This window comes from Stylophora pistillata, chromosome 1 (assembly GCF_964205215.1).
Source record: "Stylophora pistillata chromosome 1, jaStyPist1.2, whole genome shotgun sequence".
Lineage (NCBI taxonomy): Eukaryota > Metazoa > Cnidaria > Anthozoa > Scleractinia > Pocilloporidae > Stylophora > Stylophora pistillata.
Genome location: NC_142519.1, coordinates 59236152 through 59256474, shown reverse-complemented (window position 1 = coordinate 59256474; position 20323 = coordinate 59236152). Strand labels below are relative to the sequence as shown.

At 37.7% G+C, this 20323-nt stretch overlaps 3 protein-coding genes and 1 pseudogene across 6 annotated transcripts in view; 1 reads left to right on the top strand and 3 right to left on the bottom strand.

Annotated features, from left to right (window-relative positions):
- Positions 1-20323, bottom strand: part of LOC148743431 (uncharacterized) — a 95153-nt gene that overhangs the window by 57315 nt on the left and 17515 nt on the right. The gene's annotated exons all lie outside the window — the stretch shown is intronic.
- On the bottom strand, positions 581-6686 carry LOC148743435 (G protein-coupled receptor GRL101-like). 3 transcript variants are annotated; one of them, XM_088726362.1, is made up of 11 exons: positions 6621-6686; positions 6448-6519; positions 5145-6144; positions 4781-4865; positions 4389-4457; positions 4228-4290; positions 3706-3768; positions 3436-3498; positions 2573-2614; positions 2155-2194; positions 581-1814 (listed from the first exon to the last, which is right to left on the bottom strand). In XM_088726362.1, exons 2-11 carry the CDS (start codon positions 6513-6515, stop codon positions 1715-1717), a joined length of 1593 nt encoding a protein of 530 aa, XP_088582488.1. In that variant the 5' UTR covers positions 6516-6519; positions 6621-6686; the 3' UTR covers positions 581-1714. The 3 variants fall into 3 exon arrangements, with proteins under 3 accessions (XP_088582488.1, XP_088582490.1, XP_088582494.1); XM_088726364.1 differs by having other exon boundaries at positions 4228-4287; XM_088726368.1 differs by lacking the exon at positions 4228-4290.
- LOC148743433 (uncharacterized) lies at positions 6777-19978 on the bottom strand. The gene is made up of 12 exons (XM_088726410.1): positions 19912-19978; positions 16273-16344; positions 15519-15590; positions 15051-15122; positions 14293-14364; positions 13838-13909; positions 13460-13531; positions 13319-13390; positions 10361-10432; positions 10126-10197; positions 9510-9581; positions 6777-6927 (listed from the first exon to the last, which is right to left on the bottom strand). The coding sequence occupies exons 6-12, from the start codon at positions 13882-13884 to the stop codon at positions 6852-6854; spliced, it is 483 nt and encodes a 160-aa protein (XP_088582536.1). The 5' UTR covers positions 13885-13909; positions 14293-14364; positions 15051-15122; positions 15519-15590; positions 16273-16344; positions 19912-19978; the 3' UTR covers positions 6777-6851.
- LOC148743434 (uncharacterized) lies at positions 17897-19562 on the top strand (annotated as a pseudogene).

Here is a 20323-nt window from a genome sequence, read left to right as displayed (position 1 = left end):
CAAAAACTACATTTGACATGAATATTCAAACATCTATGCTACCGCACAAAAAAAAAATGCGATTTTCGTGGAAACAGTTGTTAAAGAATCCATGCCCCGCGGGGGGCCTGGATCAGATACAGATATGACACAACAATTTAACAAGTCTTAGAAATCTGTTGTAAACGCCTCGCTTATCTTACTCCTTCATCTTAGCTTCTTTGTTATCTTCTTATTCTCCTTCACGCTTGTCATTTCTGCCTAGCGTTTTTGAACTGAGCCGAGTTTGGATGTTGATAAACACCTCAGGCGCGCCACCACTTGGTGGAACTAGAGCCAGTAACTATTATGAGCCATAACAAATAATTATGAACTTCCCTCGTGATCCTCATTTATTACGTTATGGAGTAGGGAGAAGTGTGTCATATCGCTTAATTATGTCAATAAAAGGTGAGCACATGGAAAACGATACAGAAAAGAATGTCCTGGCATTTCTCTTATTCTCTTTTATTCTAGAAGCAGTTTCACACATTTTCATGAATATGTAAGCTCCAAAATTTTCATGCTGTTTTGGTTGCAGGAGTTGAGGTGAGATACTTGCTTTATCTCTAAATATCTCAGAATTTTAATACAACATGAATATAATTACAACATTAATATAATAATTATTTAATTACTAACGACGTTACCTCTTAATTAATAATCACCCTCCGTAAGTTATACTCAATGGTGCTATATATTAACATGATCCTTTAACCAGGAGCCATTTCATCAATATGTTAAAACTGTATTAATTAAAATTTTCCACGTTTCATGCCAGCGCACTGTTTAATTTTTTGTCTAAACGAGGATCAAATGTTAGATAATTCATAGGCCAGAAAGCGTGCATTTTATGAACTCTGCAGAAAATATATTTAAATACTTTTCTTGTTCTTAATACAATTATGTACATTAGGGCGAACGAGCAAACACGTGATCAAAAATGGCAAAAAAAAACACCCTTGTAGTCCTCGATGTGCCATCCTGTCGTTTCGAGCCAATTAATGCCATTAGTTTCAACCGCGCCCCTCTTTTGTTTGTACAAACTATGATGATGTAAATCACAATGAAGCTTTGATAATGCTAAGAGGCAATGACGAAAACTTCAATCATGAATATGAAATACCTAAAAGGGTGCCTTAAAGGTTGCCTGAAAGGGTGCCTGAAAGGGTGACTGAAAGGGTGCCTGAGAGGGTGCCTGAAAGGGTGCCTGAAAGAGTGCCCGAAAATCTCCCAAAGATGATGTCAATAGAAATGGCGGATGTCTCAAGACATGCGCGATTTTCATCATGGGGGAATAAAATTCTCAAGAAACGATTTGATCAATTATTTGTTTAACGTAGATAAGTGATAGTGTGTAACTATAACTGATTAAACCATCACTGAAGCAAAGAAAAAAAAAAATTTGGGAAGGTTTTTACGATAGCCAAAGACTGAGCGAGATTTGACTTGACTTAAAATAACCAACGCACACTGAGGGGTCTAATAGAACTGACTTAATGATTCTTTTTAAACTCCTAAACTGAGGCACAAAATTAACGCAAATATTTTCTTCTTAGGTACAACAATCTTCTACAATGAATACGCTTAGTTAAAATGGTGCCACAGTTGTATCTCATCATTGATCACAATGACCAATTCTACGTAGAAAATTGTTCAAAATTTCTTTTGGAACAATTTCCTCGAATTACACCACCTACAGTGCTGTCTCGTTTTCGAAATCTTGCTCTCCATGGATAACTTTGTAAGCCGAGTACGACTTTCGACGCTTTGAAGATCTTGATTGTCCCCATCTCCTGTTAAAAAGAAAGAAGTCTTTTGGGGGATCTTTTTCTGACAACAGCCCTATTCTGTCGTTTGGTCAGTCAGACAGTCTATCAGTCCGTCGGTTGGTCACATAAGTAGTCAGTCAGTAATTCCATGTTAAAAAGTCAATGGTCATTTAGGCGACTGGTCAGCGATTTGTCTGTCATTCGGTCAATTAGTCAGTCAGTTACAATGACAGTCACTCTTTAAAAAAAAAACAGTCAACCTTTAAGCAGTCAGGTTCTCAGTCACTATGTCTATCAACTATGTAATAGTAACTGCGCGTCATCAGCGTAAGATAAAACTGGGCGTATCTCTCTGCTCACTCACTTCTTTTCGGTTGAAAACCTGAGACTTTTGCTCCGTTTACCTACAATTAAATGGACACGGTAGGTAAAATAAAAAATTCAAGAGATGTTTTACTTGATGCGTTGCTGCTTGCTGCTCAGTAAACAACATTCTAACATCATTCTCCTAAACAAAAGCATGCAACAGGATTATGTTGAATATAAACATTGATTTCTTTTACTGAATATTAATTAGAATTCTGTCATATCATGTTATGTTAATGAAAAAATTGTTTTTCGATATCCTCTCACAGAAAGACATAACTGCTCTGAGAACTCCACTCTCCATATGATTCTGATATTTGATACGAAGTTTGATGATAGACTATATCCACTCCTGGTCATAGAAATTTTAAATTTGTGATAAAGGTCTTTGTAAGCTCTTTGTAAAGTTAACCTACCTCGAGTAAGGGACACAGAATCAAGCTCTTGATCCCCTTGCTCTGCGTTGCTAAAAAGAAAACGAAAAAATAAGCAAATATACTATGGGTATTTAAATTGTGCTCCCTCTAAAGGGGTCTTCACGACTTTTCAACCGAAAAAAGTCGACTTGTGTGTACTCATGCGTGTATTTCTCTTGCATATCTTGTTTCTCGACACACTCGAGAAGGGATACAGACCTCTTGTTTGCATTGGCTTGTTCCGCAAAAAATGGTAACCCCGCGAAGACTTACGGCAGGTTCAAAGTCACATACATGTCACGTGCTCCATCATAAACGGTTCCAAGAGGAAAGTGAGAGGAACAATCATAACGTTGGCAGGATATGTCGATTTCACTAATCAAAAGTCATTCTCATCTCTGAGCGGAAAGGGAAGTCAGTTAATGTGGACCATCGTGATTTACTGAAGAAGTTTCCTTTTTCCGAAGATACTTGAATCGAAAAATTAATCCCCTTGCTTTTTTTCAAGATATCAATTCAACCTACGAGCAACAAAGGCTCTCTTGTAAGAGCATTGAGGTTTTGATTTTACAAGTTGAATTTCAACTTTCTCCACCCCAAACTTTACTCATTAGCGCCGAAGATTTCATGTTTACGGTTTGTATTAGTAAGCGAACAAATTAAGTAAAGTAAATTTCTGAAGAAACTGTGGTGTTGCGTCGGTGAGGGTATTAAAAGATGATTTGGTTTCACCACCTCAGTTGATAAATAAATGTAAATTGCTCACCGCAGAGAGTTTCTAAACTTTTACAAACTCTTCACGGTGACCAATTTATATTATCGACCCAGTTGAAAAAACCATATTAGAAGGTGAGACGAATTACCTTGATTTGGCTGAGCTGATCCGATAGCACCTGGTTCGATTCTTTCGGCCTCATCGAGTCCTCCTTGAAACCATTAGGTAAATTATACCATGCATTCAAATAGTTGTCGACTAATTAACAATACTGTACGTTACTCTTCATAACGTTTTGAAAACACTGAATCTGAGTATTTGTGATTATTTCAACTAGACTTTTACAAACTCATTACGGTGGCCAATTTATATTATCGACCCAGTTGATAAAACCATATTATAAGGTAAGACGACTTACCTTCATTTGGTTGAGCTGATCCGATAGGTGCTGGTTCGATTCTTTCGGCTTCGTCGAGTTCTCCTTAAAACCAATAGGTAAATTATACCATTACATTAAAATAGTTGTCGACTAATTAACAATATTGTACGTTATTCATCATGACGTTTTGAAAACACTGTATCTGAGTATTTGCGGTTATTTCTAAATCAACAACTTCTCTTAAACAAGCTAGATTACTTTCTTCCCCTTTCCAGAAGATGATAATGACCGTGAGCTTAGGATCACACACCTAACCGTCTAAAAAGCTTTCAAATCGATCAAATTTTGTGTCACATGACGGGATCTAAGATTTAGAAGTAATAAAATGAACGAAAAAATGTTGGACGATTGTAATGACAATAAAGACCTACGTCTAGGGGGAATAAAATTATCCAACCTTCCCAGGTAGAGAACACAATAAACATCGTCAGCGCAAAGGAAACTTTAATACGACACTGTTCTTCCAGTTAAGATGGCTTTGGTTAGGAAACGTCAGCCTACCCTGTTGTGGGAGATGCGCGCCCATATGTGCCAGTTCGATTGCTTCCGCACCCTCAACTTCTGCTTGAAAAATTAATCGAATATGTTTTAGTCACAGAATTCCGCTGTACCCTCGCTTACAGTTTCCAAGAATTGTTAGCTGGCACAAGAAAGGTTTTTACCTCCCTGGCCGCCGTGTTGATCATTTTCATCCATTCCCTGCTGGTTCACTTGTTCTCCCTGTCCTTCGCCTTTTCAGGAAAACAACGAGAAAAGGCTAGTGAACGAACCCGGAAAGAAGTGTCTGATAGAACGAACGAAAGTAGTAACGAACGAACGCAGAGACCAACAAGGAAAAGCATGTTTAAGTGAATTCCCAAATGCATGAATGCATAAATGAAGGAATAAATGATTGAATGAATGAATGCATGTGGAAAACAATCAATTAATCAATCAATCAAAAACTATACTTGCAGAAATCTTTTAATTGTTAACCCAATTGCTTGGTTTATATCTTATCACTAAGTGTTAGCTGTAGTTTTAGTTCTTCAAATATATGATCATAACATCGCACCTTCCTGATTTCGACCACAGCAAAAGAAAACGTTCTTCAAGTAGTTCCAGAATTTTTCCAATTTGTTCCCCAGAATGCCTCGGACCTGAATAGGCAATAAACGAAAAAAAATCTAAATTTGTTCCTTGCTTTGAACTGGTCTCACATGATAAAATGAAACAAGTGACTCTCTGCTTTTCAATGATTTTAAAAAGTGTCAGGGTCATTTTCGAGTCATCAAAGCAGCTGTGGGCATTCTTATCATAGTGCTCCTGGTCGGCTTCAACCCATTACCATTCCTATGATTAGGCTACCTACTTTTTGTAGCTCTAGTCGACGAAGTCTCTTTTGTTGATTGTAGTTGATTTAGAGGCGTCTATCATACCTGTTCTGTTGACAAGGTGTACAGGATGGGATTCAAGGCAGAGTTGATCGGAAGGGCAAATACAGCAATCCAGACGGCGAGGTCACCTGGCGCTTTGAAAGACTTCTCGATGATGCTCCTCATGCCAAACACTATCACCGGCATCCAGCAGACACAATCACTAAGAATGATGAAAAACACCCGCCTTGCAAGAGCCGTTTCCCTCCTAAAGTTTACTCTTCTGGCCTGGATCTCTCTTGCGGTACCTTGGCGGGCTAATCGCCGGCTCGACAAGTAAGACTTGAGGAATATCGTGACATAAGCAACCATGATGAACAAGAAAAAAGCAAAATTCAAAGCGACAAAGATAGCGACAGAATATTCCCAACCTGCTGGCTTATCAGAGGTAAGCTGCAAGGGCAAACAAACCACACTTCTACCATAGTAACTATGGTACCTGAATGGGTCTTCAAAATACCCGATACCAAACATAGGAAAAAAGGCAATAAGGAAACCAATTGCCCATATGGAGATACACAGGATATGTGTTGCCTTTGGTTTCAGAGAAGCACCCTGGTAAGGGAACACAATATTTTTGAGGCGATCAGCAGAAATCAGTGTCATCATCATTACTGACACCTCACTTGACAACAAGGAGATCGCTCCAATAATTTGACAAGACAAGCCAGACCTCCACTGAAAGTTATGCAAGTAATATTCTCCTCTCCACAGCAGATCTTTGGTGCCGACAGTGATCAGGTAGGTGCCCATCACAACATCGGACACCGCCAAATGTAGCAACATGATGGACTGTACCACATTCTTCTCTTTTAAAATCACTCGCCAGGTTATGACAAACACTGCACCAGCCAGAGAAAACATTCCAATCACCCAGATACTTATCCTTGGGGCAGAATTCTTAAACATACTCTCGCAGTTAGCAAAGTCGTCGTTGTAAATGAAAGCACAGTCAGCGTCCTCCTTGTGCACATGACAGCACATCAGATTTGTGTCGAAACTCCTGCAATTGTAAAATAGGAAGTAACCAGTCTTCTAAGAAATTTTTACTCTATATGGATGATTAAAATCGCATAAAACTTGTCCACAGGACCCAAGTCTTAAGAATGCGCCAAAAAAGGGCGTCGTTGTATATGAAAGCAGGGTCAGCGTCGTCCTTGTGCATATTGCAACGCAACAGATTTGTGTCGAAACTCCCGTAAGTGTAATTATTTCAACTAAATAGATAAATAAAACTGCATACAACTTGTCAACAAGCCTTATTAAAAACTTTAAGTTTTAAAATAAAACAATATAAAGAACTTACACTCGCAGTATATCATTTAACACTTTGAAAAATCCATAAGGAATCTCCCTCATCTGGTTGGAATGCATATATCTGGAAATTAGATGGGGAAGAATTTATTAAATAGGATGGAAGTCTACAGTCTTGATGTACCTTTTATATATTGATTGTCATTTTATTAAGTTAACACTCACAGAATTTTCAACTGTTTAATTTCTTTGAAGTTGTCAACGGAAACTTTAGTCAATTTATTATTAAAGATTTCCCTGACAGAAGTAAAGACAAAAAAATCAATCAGCGCAACAGCAATGATACCATTTTTCAGTCAGCACTGATGCGTGGATTTAAAACCAAAAATTGCGCTTGTTAGAAGATGCTAAGATACCACTTCGATGAAATTAATCACCATATAATTCATTGCCTACTTACATTATCAAAAGCCGGCTCAGATCTTTGAAAATTCCTGTTGGTAAATATTCGAGTCTGTTTCCTGATAAATAGCTGATGAAAAAAGGAAAAATGTTTTTACTGTTTTCATAACAGAGAAAGTAACTTACAACAATTTTCAATGTAATCACATTGGTTTTTTTAAGTTTTCTAGTGAAGCGTCATCGTCATCATTGCCAGAAATTTGGGACAATATGGCGGAGGCGGTTCTCGTGTTACAAGCAAAATGTATAAGAAAATGTATGGGAAAAGATTGTTTTTTCAAAATAGCTGTCTAAGAATGGGATATTCTTTCACTGCGTAGTTGGAAATGCAGCCTGCATCGGTTAAAGCGTTCATCGCTACGAAAAAGAAATACTTAAATTCAAGCCTACCTTTTCCCAAGGTATAAGAGTAAACTCATAATTCTGACTCCATTTTCCTATATGAACTCTTAAAATCTGCTTCGACTAGGTGTTACAATTCTTTTGTCGTGGGAACAACCTTGTGAAGATTCGCAACTGCGTAGTTCGATATGCATTCTGCGGACGTTTTCTCAACTAAATCGTTTGTAAACAGTCGAATATGTTGGCCCACAAATCTTCCTTGAGCCAGGAGACTCAGACTCTTCGTATTTTCACAGAGCTCAAAAGCCCAATACGACAGTTTTAAATACCCCAATTTTAGGAAGGAAGAACACGAAAGATACAAGTCCCTGTAACTGCACAATTTGGCCGCCATTTTCCTTGTTTTGACGTCTCCTTTGGTTTTCTGGGATAGTAAGGTACTAGGCGTGGTTTTACGGAAACGGAAAGTTACGTGTTCACTTCACTTCCACCGCCGCCGTATTGAATTGTCTGTAATACGATATACCGCTGAAATATTTCTTTGGAAAATTAGAACAAGGGTCGTTTTAATGCCGAATAAATCACTTTGGAACTCAGAAGTTGTTATTCCTAAATTCTAAACTACAGAGAGCCTATCAGTTCGATGAGTTTTTTCAGCCAGTTCAAAGTGATTAAAGTGTAGTAACTAAGTTTGAAAGTAATTGTAACAACTTTTAAACTCTTTTTCTCCTATACAGACAACTTGGCAACGATAACCTAAAACAGTTGCCAGAGGGTTTGTTCGATGGTTTAAGAGGACTGAAACGCTTGTGAGTTAATTAAAGGAAAACCTCAATGTACAAAATGAAAATAGTTAAGATCTTTTGTAGAACAATTCGGATCTATGCAAACTGAAGATGGAGAAACTAATGTGTTTTTTAGAAAAAAAAAAAGGAAAATGCAAAAATGTTGCTGTAAGAGATCATATACCGTGTGACGTGCTACTTGGATGAATGGGCAAAATGATACGCAGCAAGAATGTCTCCAATTACTAATCAATTAATAACAGCATAGTGGCACTCTACGACAAAAATAAAAACTTGTTTGCAAGCGATCTGCCACAGACCTATCAAAAATTACCAGAAATCAAGTTCAACAAAGTGTTGGGCTGGTATTGGGTATCTGAAATCAGGTTGGAAACTCGACATAAAGAGACGATGTAACGAAAATTAACTGTGAAAGCCACTGACCTATTATATCTTAACTTTTAATCAGATGGCTACAACAAAACCAAATTGGAAAGCTACCCAAAGACGTGTTCAAAGATTTGACTAATTTGAATGAGCTGTGAGTATATGGTTAATGAAATACTAGGTCTTTATATTGAATTTACTTTTAATCCATTATGCGCTCCTCCTGACATGGGAATAGTAACGAAGTGACCATGTCATACTCGTAATCCTGTTACGAGTATTCAGTGAATAACCTGGTCACTGATTGAAACAGACGACCATTTCGAAAGGGCTGTTCCTGGTTTTGAATCCCGCTCTGACCATTACGTGGAGCTGTTTCTTGGTGGTCCTGGGTTCCAGTGCTCGATCCCGTTTTCCGGTCTCAATCAATTGGAATTAATAACATTTTACATTAAATTATTTGCTTCAGGATGCTTGGAAATCAAATCTTCCTTGAGCCAGGAGACTCAGACTCTTCGTATTTTCACAGAGCTCAAAAGCCCAATACGCCAGTTTTAAATACCCCAATTTTAGGAAGGAAGAACACGAAAGATACAAGTCCCTGTAACTGCACAATTTGGCCGCCATTTCCTTGTTTTGACGTCTCCTTTGGTTTTCTGGGATAGTATGGTACTAGGCGTGGTTTTACGGAAACGGAAAGTTACGTGTTCACTTCACTTCCACCGCCGCCGTATTGAATTGTCTGTAATACGATATACCGCTGACATTTCGTAACGGGCTCGAAATGTCCCCGATTTCTGGTGATGTGGCATGAATTTTACAACTAATTTCCAAGGTATTCAAAAAATCCCTCTTATTATTTCTAACCCGGCTAATCCCCTTCCAGGTTCTCTAGTTATCTTCACAGACCCTCCACAAGCATATTTTTCAGAAATTTTGGCGAAACATAGAGAAGTTATAACAAAGGGCGTTAAATTTCCATAATTGGAAAACGTGATCGATCCCAGCGTATGTTGCAGGCAATTGCGATGAGAAAAAAATCCGTCAGTCGGGCTGGGTCCCACAAATCAGCGTAATGACATATTCAAATCCTAGAAACTAGATACCAAAACTACTTAGATATACAATAAATACTCACAGGTCGTGCACCTTTGTCAGTCCCCAAAATTGTTCAGGATGGAGCTTCTTTAACTTGTTCTTCTCCACTTTTCTGTTAAATTGCCAATCATATAACTATTCATGGCAGCTTTTTCCTTCTCTTTTTTTTTTTCAATTTGAAAGTTGAATCTTTTAAGGCTGGTAAGTATATAGAGTGCCTTTCCAGTAACTGCCCGAAAACCAAAGCCAAACTAATCGCAACAAATCCAGAGCACTCTAAGTGCAGATACCAGAATAAGCAACCGACTTCAAGTGCGAGCAAAAGCGACTGACCGAGTTGCAGTTAGTTTTAATTTTGTATCCAATCGATTGGGAGAATGACACAAGTTTTAAGATTCGTCCTGAATGAAAGTAAAAAATAAGAGCAATACTTGACGATTAAGTTGATCTTTCTTTGACTTCGCAAAGCTCTAAAATTGTCGAATTTGAGAGCAGTTCTAGGAAAGTCTAACTAAGCAATTTTTGTTTTCATAATTTACATTTAGCATTTTTTTAAATTGGCTTAAGTGTTCAATTTTCCAAGTTCATAAATCAATTAATCGATTAAAAAATAGCTAACAACCAATCAGTAATTCAAACTATTCATCACTACTCACAATGTCCTGAGCTGGGTCAGATTAACAAATATCGATGGTGGTAATTCTTCAATTTGGTTGTTCGATAAAATCCTGCGATAATAGAACAGTTAGCCGAACGCTGAAATGATTCTTATAAGCGTATAGCAAAAAAAAAAAAAACGCAATTGGTGTTTAACAGCAAAGCAATCCTTTCCTTTAGATTTTGATGACAAATGGTATACTAAGATCTAAGACATCTTGTTTGGTGACTTACAGGTTTGTGAGATTTGATAGATTGCTAAATACTTCTTGTGGCAGAAACTCGACTTTGTTATTAGACAGATCCCTGAAAGGTATAACATATCATTGCATTAGAACTTTCAGAAACAAAATAACGTCACCTGGTATGTTTTTCGCATAAAAAGGGAAAACAGGACGGGGAAGACAGTCCACTTGTCTCTTGTTGAGGAACTCTAGCGCTAAATTTGAATCAGAACTTTGTTATATGCTATGTAACCATCACGTTTTTAAATTAGAAGTACATTACACTTGTCCGGTTGGTTTTCAGGAGCTTTTTCAAGCATTCTGAAGCAAATAATTTAATGTAAAATGTTATTAGATCCAATTGATTGAGACCGGAAAACGGGATCGAGCACTGGAACCCAGGACCACCGAGAAACAGCTCCACTTAATGGTCAGAGCGGGATTCAAAACCAGGAACAGCCCTTTCGAAATGGTCGTCTGTTTCAATCAGTGACCAGGGTATTCACTGCATACTCGTAACAGGATTACGAGTATGACATGGTCACTTCGTTACTATTCCCATGTCAGGAGGAGCGCAAAATTGATTAAAAGTAAATACAATATAAAGACCTAGTATTTCATTAACCATATACTCACAGCTCATTCAAATTAGTCAAATCTTTGAACACGTCTTTGGGTAGCTTTCCAATTTGGTTTTGTTGTAGCCATCTGATTAAAAGTTAAGATATAATAGGCAGTGCCTTTCTCAGTTAATTTTCGTTACATCGTCTCTTTATGTCGAGTTTCCAACCTGATTTCAGATACCCAATACCAGCCCAACACTTTGTTGAACTTGATTTCTGGTAATTTTTGATATCACGCAATAACTCCCGTCCGCGTCGATATTTGTCCTCCTATTTTTTTCCGTGAAAAAGAAACATAGTCGACACAACAGTTTCAACTTTTCCGTTCTCCTATTTACATGAAAGGAAACCAAACTCGGATGTAATTTCTTTTTCAGTCCTCACAGTGACAATTGAAATGATTTCATTTTTTCCTGAGACTGATAAACATTTCTTTCTAGTCAAGGTTTTGAACAGCACGTCGGAAAATGAGAACCAAAAGTGCCAAGTTTTCGATATTTTGGTCTAAGGGGCGTTATGAGAGTTAATTTCAAATGATAGCTTGTCAAGTTTTGGTTCAATCACACTGAAAATAAAGTTATTTAAACCAATCAAATGTACTTGCCTGCTTGCGTCAATCACGCGCATTCACTATCAGATCACCACTGGCTTTTTGACTGTGTTTACGCGCAGTTTAATTGCGATGTGAAAATTAATGGAAAGGTTATAAAATAAATAAACCCACTTCTTGCTTGCTGATATGGTTTTTTTTGTCGCATTACCGGGATTATTTGTCTCCCGAAGAAGCTTTGCTGTCCTATTGCTAAGATTATTTGTCTCCAGAAAGACGTTTTTTTTCCCCTTTCTCTGACTGTTTTGTGTCCCGAAGGAGGTTTCTTGTCCCACTGCTGGAATTATTGTCTCCCGAAGGAGGTTTTTTGTCCTACTGGGATTGTTTGTCTCCGAAATAAGGTACTTTATCCCATTGCTGGAATTATTTGTCTCCCGAAGGACCTTTTCTGTCCAATTTCTGGGCTTATTTGTCTCCTGAAGGATATTCGTTTTCCTCCAGGAATTATTTAAACCTTTAAAACGTCTACGAAACGCCAAACACTGGACTTGACGCCACTGAGTTGTGTATGAAGCCATTCCACAATGACCACGAAACAAACACTTTGATTCATTGTTCATTCTTCTGGAAACTTTTCCATACAGATCTTAAAAATATTCTTTGAAAGACATGCCTGGTTCTACTTACATAGAACGTAGAGCGTACAAGCATAGCACAAAGCATACACAAACGTGGCGCAAACAAACAAACCAAAGGACGCGAAGTATCTTTGACGTTTCAGTCGATAGTAAGTCGAAAACTGACGAAGAATCACGTAGCTGCTGATGACTGATCGACGATTACCGATTTGGCACGACGACCTCGCCGACTGTTGTCGATTGCCATCACCCACTATGTTAGATTAATTCTTAGATGATCAATATATTTTCGTCTTTGAACACCTGGTAATTTTTTCAAGTATTTTATAAATACTTTCAAATATTTACAATAGTTTTTTTTCCTAAAGTTGCGAATTAAATAAATAATTGTGTCAATTATTAATCAATTAACGAATGGTCAATCCCTCAATCAAACGCCTAATCAGTAAAAAACCTCATCACAATGACTACCCACAATGTCCTAAGCTTGGTTAGGTTAGCAAATATCATTGGTGGTAAGTCTTCGATTTGATTGCTGGATAAAATCCTGTAAGATTACAAAATTTAGCGAGATACTGATAAAGAATAAAGCCGTAATTTTAGTTTCAACGGAAAGCAAACTATCCACGGATATTAATGGTGGAAAAGAGAATTATCTCTGAAGCGTAAATTAAAGCGCTAAGAGAAACTCATGAAAAATCCGCTGGGCGTTAGCCCTAGTAAAGGGTATCAGGGAACCGCACGAGGTAAAGAAAACATTCTTATGACCTTGGTGGGAATCGAACCCATGACCTCCGGATTAGATCTACCGTTGCTCTGCCTACTAAGCTACAAGGTCGGACAGATCGAGAAAGTCGGGGTCGATTAAGGTGGTGAATCACGGCGAAGAGAAAGTAAGGGTACATATATAAATGTTGTCCCGCGGAGGTAGTGGGTTCCATTCCCACCGAGGTCATAAGAGTTTTTTCTGTACCTCGTGTGGTTCCTTAATACCCTTTACTAGGACTAACACCCAGTGGGTTTTTCATGGGTTTCACTTGGCACTTCAATTTACGCTTCCGAGTTAATTCTCTGCTCCACCATTTGTGTTCAAAGTGCTACGCGGTACAACATTTATATATGTATCCACGGATATTGCCGAAAGTTTTGTTCCTTACAGTGTTGTGAGCTTCGTTAGGTTGCAAAAGATTCCGTCTGGCAGTTTCTCCACTTTGTTATTAGAAAGATCCCTGAAAGTTGCAGGGAAAATGAGTTAGAGGAAAGATATTGAAACCACAGATATAAGTTTTGTTCCTTACAGTTTTGTGAGCTTCGTTAGCTTGCTAAAGATTCCTTCTGGCAGTTTCTCCACTTTGTTATTAGAGAGATCCCTGAAAGTTACAAAGAAAATGAGTTAGAAGTTTCAGAAACATCTTCAATCCACAGATATAACGCCCATAAGAAAATAATAACAGAATAAGGAAAACAATAAAAAAATATCTAAAATCGTAGTGGATTTTGTTGTAGCCAACCCACGCCTCTCCTCGATCTCTACATAAACGAGCTGAATCAGATCCTAAGTTAGATCCTAATACGTCATGGAACATAACTCAATGGAAGTATTTTATTTTTTGAAACTCGTAATAAGTTAAATGTAAATACTGTCTATTGCATTTACTTGAAATAACAGAACCTACAGTTCATCCAAGTTAACCAAATCCTTGAAAATGTCCTTGGGTAGCATTTGGATCGCGTTGTCCTGCAGCCATCTGAGTGGAATTGTAAAAATTTGAGTTCAGATACCCAATGCTCACCGAAATCTTATTCCTGTTAATGCTAAGTGGGAACGAGCTTTTCTTCCTTATTTAGATCAAGGTATACAGCACTGCTGAAATTAATTTTTTTTACATCTGCGCTCGGCATTAACTTTCACCTAACTGGATCTGCTCATTTAATAAAATATCAAGCGTGATTACAGTTCAGTAAACAAACTAATGCGAAAATGTTTGATAATCTCTTACACCTCTATTTTGGCATGTTGATACTTTGCACACTAATTCAAAAATAATCAATTAAGGTCTCACGGAAACGGCATAGACATTTAATTCTAATTGTAATTTTGCTCGGGGAAAGCTTGGTTTTCTTAACTCACAGTTTTGTTAAATTCCACAAGCCATCAAACAATCTCTTTGGTAATTTTTCCAGATTGTTGATGTGAAGGCGTCTGCATAAGAAGAGGAGTTCAAGGAGTGTCGTCATGATAAAAATTTAGCGAACAATATCAAATAAAAATGAGGAAATTTGCAACCCCGGATTTGAATTATAACATAAATCACGTAAAGCGCGCGCTCTAATTGGTCAACTCAGTGTCTACTATTTGCTCATGGGGGTACGCTGCTGACGTGAGCAAATGTTTCCAAGTAAGTTAATGTTTCGGAAGAAATTGTTTTTTATGTTATAAAACAAATGGTAAACACCACAGCGTACACAATGGAGTTATGGATGCACGCGGGAAGTTGCTAAGCATAAGAGAAACTTAAGAGTCGCGCAAGGCGATGGTGGAGAGCGACTCTAGCTTCTTGTGGTGGGGTGCGGTGTCTACCATTTGTTAAATAATGAACAACTATTTAACAGATTTCGACCAATCCGCCTCTGAAGCTCAGTTTCAACATTACTAACTTCATCAGTGCTAAGTTACTTTAAGTTGTCTCCTTTTTCAATATCAAGACATGCATTAAAAATCATGCGACTAGCTCCTATATTTTACTTGGGCTCGTAATCAGTCCTTGTGCCACCAGATATCGAGGGGTTGTATAATCTACCCCTAAAATATCTTTATCGCTTTCCTTAAAATGTGTAGTATATTGCATGCGCTTATTTGGTTGGTAAAGAAACACACACTTCACTTACAACTTCTGAAGCTTTATTAACTGAGTCAATAGAGTATGATGCAACTCCTTGATTTTGTTGTTGTCCAGGGATCTAGAAGAGTTAGAAAGTATGCAAAACAGTTGCATGAGGAAGCGTAATAAATCTGTTCACGTTTCTCTGTGCGGCTGAATTAAAAGGCAAAATTCGAAAGAGAAACCAGGAGAAAATAGAGTGAGGAAAAACAACGCTCATAGTGGCAAAATTTTGGTTAATGGAACCCCAAACATGCTTCAAATAGGAGTTATTACTCTTATCTGCTCGGAACTGTCAATCTGTAAACCATATTATCCTCTCTTACTTCCTTTAAGGTTGACGACAGTCGGCTGTAATTTAAATATACTTTCGCTAATTAATGAAAACGAATCTCAGCATATGGTGGGTAAATGTTAGCAAAACCGATATAGTCTTTAGAAATAGAACTCATTGATTATTTAATTGAAAACTTACAGGTAGGTCAACTCGGTGTTGTTGTTGAAGACTCCCTTCGGTAGTTCCTCTATCTGATTTTTGTCTAGATATCTACGAGTATGTACAGGTCTGTGAGTTGAACGTCTTACGTAACTGTTGTTGTTCCTTTCAGTGGTTGTGAATTTAAGGTTTTATTCATGTAATATAAGCGTCAAATGACATTGTTTGACTGGTTGAGCCAACCACATGTCAATGAATAATCTAAAAAGACAATTCATAGTTGATAACCAACCATGGATGTCTTTTCTTCTCTCCTTGTAGTTGAATATTTTTTAGTTGCGTTGCCCTAGAAAACTCCTGGTATACTCGATTTATTTTGAAATTGGTATTTATGGTATTACAAAACTAGTCTCAAGCCGGACTTAACCTTAAACAAAACGATAGAGACAGCAAAGGACGTTGTAAGTGCTGCGGATTAGAAACTGGGCAATCGCCGATGGATTCATGGATTCCTTTAACTGATTACTTGAAAGAGACCTAATTTCACATTCTAAAACACATACATACGTTACAGCATTTTGACTACAAATTCATTGCTGGTATGCGGTATGCGGTATTGCCGATTCTCTGAAATGATTTAAAAGGCCTTTTCAAGTAAAACTTAATGAATAACCAGATTCTATACTCATGGTGGATGAGTGTTTACATCATAGTTGCGCATTATCGTTAAGGATCAACTGGTTATTGGTTAAGACTTTTAACAGCGATAAATATTAAAAGGTTCTTCACTTACAGCTCGTGTAGCTTGACTAAAAGATTAAATAAATCACTAGGCAACTTCTTAATTTTGTTCTCTTTTAACAACCTATAAAAGTTTAGAAAACGTTTCTTGAGGGTGACAAGATAAAACATAAAGAACTTCTCAAAGTTTTCAGATTTTGATATTCTAGGAGTATAGAGGGTTTTCTCAGTCACTAACAAATATCTGTTGTGTTTCAAGCAAGGTTCTTTGCTTACAACGATTATAACAAGGTAATTTTCGTTTTATCAACTGAGTTAATAATGTAAATTGACCGCCGAAAGAGTTTCAAAGCTGACGGTTTGAGCGTTAGCCCTTCGTCAGAGCAATGGAGGGATTGTGGGTTGTGCGTGTGTCTACACGCAAAAATGAAGTTACGCTATTGGTGGGAACATGGTAACGAGCAAAAAAAAAGAATGAATTAGTGAAATGAAAAGCGTTCGTTGATACCGTGGGGATTAACAGTGCCGATTTCAAAGATAAACTCTTGTTCCAGGCTTTTGCGGCTTTTTGAACTACATAATTGTAAGGAAAGGCCGCAGACTGCGATATGCTGCTTAGAATGATGAGTCACATTAAACTGTCTAGCGACTCGTTTTAATGCGTCCTTGCCATTCCTTTTTACTGTCGCGAAGGTGTTCTCGGAATCGGTTATCTGAGCTGGGTTGTTCAAAACACGGTTAACCTAACCTGGGGCTAGTATAAAGTTTTAATTTAGACTTATAGCTCTGCAAAGGAATTATCCTTTTGAATTTTTTTCCCCATTAGTTTCGAGTCACATTGATATAAAACCCAACGAAACGCTAGCTCTTGTACACGCACCCTTACAAGAGAAATTAAAGCCGAGGTTAACTTTACAAATCCCTAGACTAACGTTAACCCCCTATCGATCAGACTGGCCCTTGTCGTCTTCCTTTTTCAGCAATGAATATCTTTTTGTAATAAGTGAAAGTTATACAATAGATGACTTTGGTGGAGGTGCACGTGAAGTGATCAGTAATCTTAATTGATCGTGTGGGTCCCGATATTTTCTAACTTTATGAATGAAAGGACAAGTTTTGCATCGCGCGCGAGTGCATTTGAAACTTGCGGGCTGATTTTGTAGTGAACTTCTGACCAAAAATTTGCCTATGTTTTTGACGCTTTTGAATAAATAAGTAGAGGCTTTGAAAAGATAGTACCGGTCTCTGAATCGTTTTGAAGTGATTTAAATTTTTTAAGAATGATGAATGATGGATTTAACTGCGTGGTTCTGAGGGTGAAATGTGAGAGTGAAATGGGAGAGTGAATAGAATGCGGTCGATAGTTTCCTTATGTGACGTTTGTGGTGTTGAGTGTCGATCAATTGGTTTGGCGCGATGGTGGCCCGCCTGAACGACAGAAGCAGGTTTCTTAATAGTGCTTTGATCAAAAAATGTTTGAAGCCCAAGAGACCTTCGCAATTGGGAATGACAGCATAAGTAGAGAGATGTAATATCCATAATCAAAAGAAGTTTGTCTTCAACAAGAAAATTAAAGTCTAAAAATTTCAGGTGCGTGTTTGCTGTCTTTAATACCTGATGGTAAAGTTTTAACGTTAGGAGCCATAATTTTGTCTAAATAGCTGGAAACAGGTTTAGTGGGACAACTGCAGGCCAGGACAAGGAGTCGAGCTGGGTTGTTAGATTTGTCAATTTTTGGTAAAAATTGATACAAGCGTTCTAGGGGTGGTGATGGTGACATTATTCGCAGTAGCAGGGAATTCTAAAGTAATAAGTAACTGAATCACCACGCAATTTGTTGTCGTGAAACAGCCTTTGAGTATTTAAGAATTAGTAATGATATCGACACTGATAATAATACTATTGAATACGTTTATGCACAATGGACCTGTTAAACACCTGCAAGTTAGACAACGAGAAATTCCTCCCTTCGGCGAAATTCGTTGCACAAGTCAAGAAAATCAGCAAAAAAAAAAAAAAACACCTGATGTTATTACATTACACAGATCGCTGGGAGTGAGGTACACTCCCAGATTTCCGCGCGGTACGCAAACATCCATTTTTTTTAGCAGATTTTCTTGTATTGCGAGACGGATTTCGCCGAAAAGGAGGGATTGCAGGAGATAAATCCTTTATTTGGTCGTTGTATCACACCCTACGAAAATGACTATTATTCTTGATTTGAAGGTCCGTTCTAAGTCACTAATCTATCTTGTAAGAGTCGATTGTTTAACATAGTATTTTCTGAAGGGAAATTTGAACAGATTGCTAGTGTTCTCTTTTAATGAGTAATTTTCATTTCCTTATCTACCACAAGAGAATTCTAACTCATGCCATGTAAACATCAGTACTGTGCAGGTATAACATTTCAGTACAGTACAGCCTCGGAGATGGTACCAAAAGAGAGTGAAAGTCACGCCCAAAATATAGCGGATTGTGTTATTGAGTGGTCACGAGAAAATAGAGTTCACTTGAATCCTGATAAGTGCAAAGAGCTTCGGATCTCATTTTCTAAAAGGCCCGGGTTCTTTGATCCCATAATAATTGAAGGCAAAGAGTTGGAGGGGGTTGATAGCGTAAAACTCCTGGGCCTTCATATAGCTAGCGATTTGAAAAGGCCAGTAAGAGGTTGTATTTTTTAGTACAACTAAAGAGAGCTAGGGTTCCCTTACAAGACCTAGCACTTTTCTACACATCATGTGTGAAAGAGTTGGAGGGGGGTTGTATTTTTTAGTACAACTAAAGAGAGCTAGGGTTCCCTTACAAGACCTAGCACTTTTCTACACATCATGTGTGAAAGAGTTGGAGGGGGTTGATAGCGTAAAACTCCTGGGCCTTCATATAGCTAGCGATTCAAAAAGGCCAGTAAGAGGTTGTATTTTTTAGTACAACTAAAGAGAGCTAGGGTTCCCTTACAAGACCTAGCACTTTTCTACACATCATGTGTGAGATCTGTAACAGAGTACGCGATACCTGTCTTCTATAATGTGCTTCCGCAATATCTAAAGAATGAGCTTTTACGTATTGAGAAACGGTCAATTTCCATTATAACTGCGGGTGATTGCGCGGTTGCTAAAGATTTAGGAATACGACCTATCTTAGAGCATTACGAATTTCTATGTCAGAAGCTTTTTAAAGGTATCTTAGACAACCCTAGCCATATGTTAAAGGCGCTTCTTCCACCTATACATAAACCCAGCTATAAATTCATAAAATAAGTGCCAATTTAATATGCCACGCCTTCGCACTTCCAAAACGAAGAACACTTTTATATTTGCTAGGGCAAAGAAGTTTAATGGCTAGATTTTTATCGATACGATATCCTTTACTTTTGTTACGGCACGTGTGATAATGATCGTAATAATAATGATGATAATGATAATGTTGATACTTTTAATTAATTTACATTTATTTTAATTCATTTACATTTATAGCTAATATATTTTATTTAATTTATTATTATGTTATAATATTGTAAACTGCTGGTATAATAAGATGTGTAATTAGGTTTTTGAATTTTAAGTTTTAAATTTTAAATTTCTTGGATTGTAAAAATGTGTAATCCAGCCCTCGGGCTGCAAATGCTTTTGAGATTAAAGTATCTATTTGGCTATCTAACTAGTATTCAGTGGTAATTAGATTGGCGACTTACAAGTCGGTCAACTCCGTGTTCTTATTGAAGACTCCAGATGGTAGCTCCTCTATCTGATTGTCGCCGAGATCTCTACGAGAACATACGGGTTAATGAGTTAACGTTACTTTTCGTAACGTTTCGTTACTTTTGTTGCTTCCTTTTGAAGTTGTTAATTTAAGGCTTTGTGGTGAATCGGAAAATGCAAGATTTTGTAACAATCTTTAAAAAGCTGGAGCAAAGTGTTCTCGTCATAGAAGCGTCGACTAAGGCCTAGTTTATACGTCGCGCTACAGTCGAATTTAATTCAGACGAATTTAATTCCATTAAATTCGTCGTTCCGTCGACGTAAATCATGGCGCGGTTTTATGCGTCGAAATCGATACGATCGAATTTAATTCTTTTCTCAAATGCAGTACCTCTGGTCAGAGGT